Here is a 5,132-nt window from a genome sequence, read left to right as displayed (position 1 = left end):
TTTTTTCCTTAAAAGTTGGGCATTCCATTGCCTTCAGAATTTAACTGTACTTAATCATTGATAAACTGAGAAAGACACTAGACTCATGAAAAATTTCATATATTGCAAGCAAACAAGTAACTACATTAATTATGGGAGAGGGTGATTCAGCACAGACTAAGGTGTAAGACAAAAGTCTCAGAATATTAGTTAACTTTAAGTGAGGGAGATCGACTGAGGAATTTAGTAGAGTGATGAAGTTTAGAAACAATATCTACATATGTTTTTTATTGATTTAAATGTAGCTATTACATGACCCCCATGAAAGTCTTATGATGACTGTTTGAGAAAAACATAATTTTTATTTTATATTCATATTATTAAGGTTTTGTGTGATACAGCAATCATGAGCAAGAGATTTAGTGACAGCAGTAGTACAGAATTCCATATCACTGTAGACTTTGCATCAAGGTTCTGCCTTAAGTCCCTTCCACTTTAGTCATGGAGATGAATTTTTTAGACATCCAAGATGAAGTTTCTTGGTAGTATGTTATTAATCAATGGAATAGTTTTAGCTGTTGAGACTAGAAGGGACTTTTGTGTTTTGAAAGGTGTCAGGATAAAAACTAAGACAATGTATAAGTAAGTAATCACTGTAGTGGAGTTGGAAAAACAATAATAATGGATTCACAATATAGGAGTATGTTGTTTCAAAAGTATTTCTTCTAGAATATAGGTTTGAATATTAACAATGAATGTGGATTGAATCTGAGTTATGTATAGAATTGGCGGCGCTGGACATAATGGAGAATTGTTATAGGAATGCCGTGCGATACAAAGACACCTTTAGGTTAAAAGGTCAATTTTACATAAGAGTTATTAGACTTCTGTGTTTGACAGTTCAAATGATGTGGTGTTGAAGTAACAAAATTTCATACGATGAACACAGCTGGATTGAGTTACAATTGCAGGTTAACTGGTTGGGACATGTCTTGACTCTTGCATGGATCTAAGAAGCTCCAATTTATAAAAGTGGTGCGATCACAGTAGAACGTATTAGAAGAGGAAGGGTAGACCAAAACTAACGTGGTCTGTTGTGGTTGCTAAAGATCCAGCTGTTTAGCATATTATACTAGACGTAGCAATAAATGAACTGACATGGCGAAGAATGATTTATGTAGTCTACTCAAAGAGTATTGGAAACAAAGTTTAGTTTGTTCTATATGCCAGTCATTATGATTGTAGTAAGGAACATAGATGCTTAGTTGGACCAACTACAGATGTATTGCCATTTAGTAATGTAATTCTGGCAATTTATATGCTTTCATATGTGCGTCTTTTTTGTTTCCTTCACTTTCTTTTGATTGCATATATGTAAGATTTACTGTTTTGCATCTGGTTATTGATGCCATGTAGAAATGGTAGAGCAATAATCATTTTCGTCATATGCATGATTTTTTTTTTAATCTCTGAAACTCCACATAAATATCTGATCCACTAAAATATCCCCTTTGAATCCCATCAACACGTGTCTGTAGTTGCCAATTAGAAGTGTATACTTAACCCATTTCCTTATCTTTTTGGTATCAAAATCTAGGTTTATTTTCGCTTTTTGTATGATTGTGCAAAGAAGGATGCCTTCAGAAATTCATTTGACCATGTTAGGTATGGGCAGCTGGATTTACTACAGCCCTGTTGAAGAAAAGCAGCTCCGCTACATATCCTTTGGGTGATGCAGGGGAGAGAACTGAATTAGAAATTGGAATCACCGGATCAAAAATACCACAAAAGGAACCTTTGTTGATTGAAACCTTACTTTTATCTGCATTTGAGAGGCTCTTCTCGTTCCTTCTTAACTTGCCCGATGTAAACAAGTACGTATTCATTTGAAACCTTTTTCTGTTCAATGTTTCATTTCTAAATGACCTGATATTAGTTGCTTTCAAGATTATTATCTGAAAATGCCAAATGTAAAAAACTGTGGAAAATGGTAACTAATGATTTTATTTGTCCAGAAGACAAAAGCTTGTTTGGTCTCAGCTTAATAAGTTCACTTATACATAATTAACATTTTTACTGGTTAATTATGACATATACCTGTTTTAACTTAAAAGTAAGAGAGAGTAACAAATCTATACATATTGCATAGAAACAATTAAGAGTAACTTGCTGTTTTTATCCATCAGGAGGTTGATGAAGATTGTTTCTACCCTTTCAAAGAATCAGCCTCCCTGTCCTCAACTATATCTGTATAGTACAGCGGACAAAGTCATTCCATTTCAAGCTGTAGAATTATTTATTGAAGACCAGAGGAGGATTGGGAAACCAGTAAGCTCTTTTAACTTCGGCTCGTCTCCCCATGTTGACCATTATCGGACTTTTCCTGACGTGTATACATCACAGCTTCACAAGTTTTTGAAGGACTGCTTATTCGTGGTTGGAAAATTTTAGAAATATCCATAATGCAGATTCTCTTGGCTTGACAGTTTAAAGAATTCTTGGTAGTCACATCTATATTTTGTAGTGAGAAACTTGTATACAGTGTTAAGCTTTGTAGTAGTTTCTAGTTTACTATGGTATAAGAACGTNATAGATAGAAGAGATTTCCTTCTCTTTTCTTTATTCCATTCTGGTTTTCTTAAATTTTGAGTACTACAAAGTTTATCCTTATCTGCAAAAGCTATTAAAGTAACATGCAAAAAAGAAAACTATGTAAAGTTAAACTATTAAAGTAACATGCCAAAAGAAACAATGTAAAAAGCTATTAAAGTTCCATTCTGATTTTCATCAACTTAGCCATCTCTCTCTCTCTCCCCCCCCCCTCCACCTGCCCCATATGTATAGCAGCCCAAACATGCAATGAACTATAGAAGCATCTTGAGATGTGTAAGGATTCAATCAAATAAAGACAAATTATGTTAGAATTTAGGTGTGACCTTAATTCCTTATTGAAATAATTGTAGAGTTCTAATTGAAGTGCACATCAAGAAGAATTCTAACTGTAATGCTATTGTGGGATCCTATTTAAATTTAATTGTCAAATTCTAATTAAAGTTCTATTTGGAAGTCCTATTGGGAGTTGAAATTTGTGTTGGATTTGAAGAGATCAAAATAAGGAAACTTTTGGCATGAAATTTCATATGCAACTCTACTTGTAAGGATTGGATTGTTCCCTATAAGTACTAGACTCTTTTCTAGATTTGTGAAGCCAAAAAGCATTATTGCTCAGTTCTTTGTACTCTCTCTCTCTCTCTCTCTCTTTCTCTCTCTTTGGTTATTATCAATAAAATATCGTTTCTCTATCAGTTTCTTCTTTTTGTTCTTAACTTTAAATCTTGTTTTTGTATTATAATCTTGTATACTTCATATTGCTCCATGAATTTCAAGGTAGTTCTCCATCAACTGATGGTTTATCACTGTTCCGCCTCCAACAAGTGGTATCAGAGCATAGACTGTATGGTTTGGTTTAGGTTTTCTAGAGGTGGCTGCTTTGAAGTATGATATTCCACTATTGGATCGCAATACAAGATTTTCTTTGTGGTAAGTAAAAATGAGAACCATTTTGGCACAGATGGATTTGGACGATGCTTTGTTGGGATTTGATAAAATACCAACAACATGAACAATGGAAAAGAAACAACGGAAGGATAGGAAAGCTCTGTCACGAATACATCTTAACCTCTCCAATAATATTTTTCAGGACGTATTGAAGGAGAAACAACTACTGCTTTGTGGTTGAAACTGGAGTGATTATCCATGACCAAACGTCTTACAAGCAAATTGCATCAAAAGTAGAGATTGTTTTCCCATCGCATAGCAGAAGGAGAATCCTTGGAAGACCACCTGGCTATGTTCAAGGAAATTGTCGCTGATCTGGAAATGTTAGAGGTCAAGTATGATGAAGAGGATATGACCTTGATCTTGTTGTGCTTGCTATCCGCTTCGCATTCGTCGATTCGGGACACGATTTTGTACAACCGTGACACACTCACGATCGACGATGTTTACGATACTTTATTCTCGAAGGAGAAGATGAAGCACCTGGTTGGAGCTGTATCTAAGGACAAAAAAACTCTGATGTCTCATGGTCATCGACAGAGGGGTAGGTCGAGGGTGAACTTCAGCAATCTATATTGCTTCTACTGTAGGAGAAAATGACATATCAAGAAAGATTGTGATAAGTTGTAGGCTAAACGTAAGCTGCAAATCATAGAAGGTAATCAGATAATTCATACGAGACCAATATTGTCAAGGACCTTTCGAATGGCGACGATGTGGTGTTGACCGTATTTGACATGACATCTAAGCTTGATGAAGAATGGAATCTAGATTCAATGTGTTTGCTTCATATGTGTCCCAATAGGGCTTAGTTTGAATCATATGAGACAGTGAAAAAGGTGGAGGTGTCATGGGAACAACTAGTCTTGTAGTGTAGCTATAATTGGTCATGTCGGATTAAGGTTACAGGACGGAACAGTTACAATTCTTGGCCAGGTTCGACATGTTTCAGACTTAAGGAAAGAATTTCAAAAAAACTTTTGTGTTTAATAAAAATATAAAATGATCGAATTAAATGTTAAACTTATTTCAACTTGAGTCAACATTAAATGTATCACTAACAAGTCCGTCTCACCACAAGTAATCATCTCGAATCATCTTGCCATCATCATCTGAAATTGAAGAGGATAACGTGGAATGAGCTAACGCTTAGTAAACAAGCCTCATGCATATGATGCATGATCATGATATGCACATGAATTACTTTAAGATAAAAGTATTTCTCAATATGTATCCCCTTTCTTTCATTTATTTAAATACTTAACTTTGACGTCGTAAGCTCACTTCTTGTATTACCTAACCAATAAGAATGCAGTGGGCAATTATTATATGGAACCCGATCAAATCCTACCAGTAGTATCGCAAAGCAGTTAACATTAGTATTATCATTGAACATTGGTTGGGTGCTCCGGTTCCCCCACGCCCCATTTCCTACTCACACATTTCTTAGCATAGACATACACCTTGTAACAAAATATATGGAACACATATCTTTTAAAAACATTCATTGACTCGTCGACATTTGAAAACTTTTATTTTTCTTGAAACTTCATGTATGCTTGTGGATGCATTGATGCGTATGAATATGTCATGAG

At 35.0% G+C, this 5,132-nt stretch overlaps 1 protein-coding gene across 1 annotated transcript in view; it reads left to right on the top strand.

Annotated features, from left to right (window-relative positions):
- Nucleotides 1-2,570, top strand: part of LOC111401440 (transmembrane protein 53-like) — a 6,943-nt gene extending 4,373 nt beyond the window's left edge. Inside the window, exons 2-3 of the mRNA XM_023029174.1 lie at nt 1,645-1,853; nt 2,166-2,570. Coding sequence (XP_022884942.1) covers nt 1,645-1,853; nt 2,166-2,430 — 474 coding nt within the window. The 3' untranslated portion in view covers nt 2,431-2,570. The remainder of the gene's footprint in view (nt 1-1,644; nt 1,854-2,165) is intronic.
- The last annotated feature ends 2,562 nt before the right edge of the window (nt 2,571-5,132 follow it).

Source organism: Olea europaea, chromosome 10 (genome assembly GCF_002742605.1).
Source record: "Olea europaea var. sylvestris chromosome 10, O_europaea_v1, whole genome shotgun sequence".
Taxonomy (NCBI): domain Eukaryota; kingdom Viridiplantae; phylum Streptophyta; class Magnoliopsida; order Lamiales; family Oleaceae; genus Olea; species Olea europaea.
The sequence above is the reverse complement of the archived record's forward strand: the minus strand, read 5'-3'. Positions and strand labels throughout refer to the sequence as shown.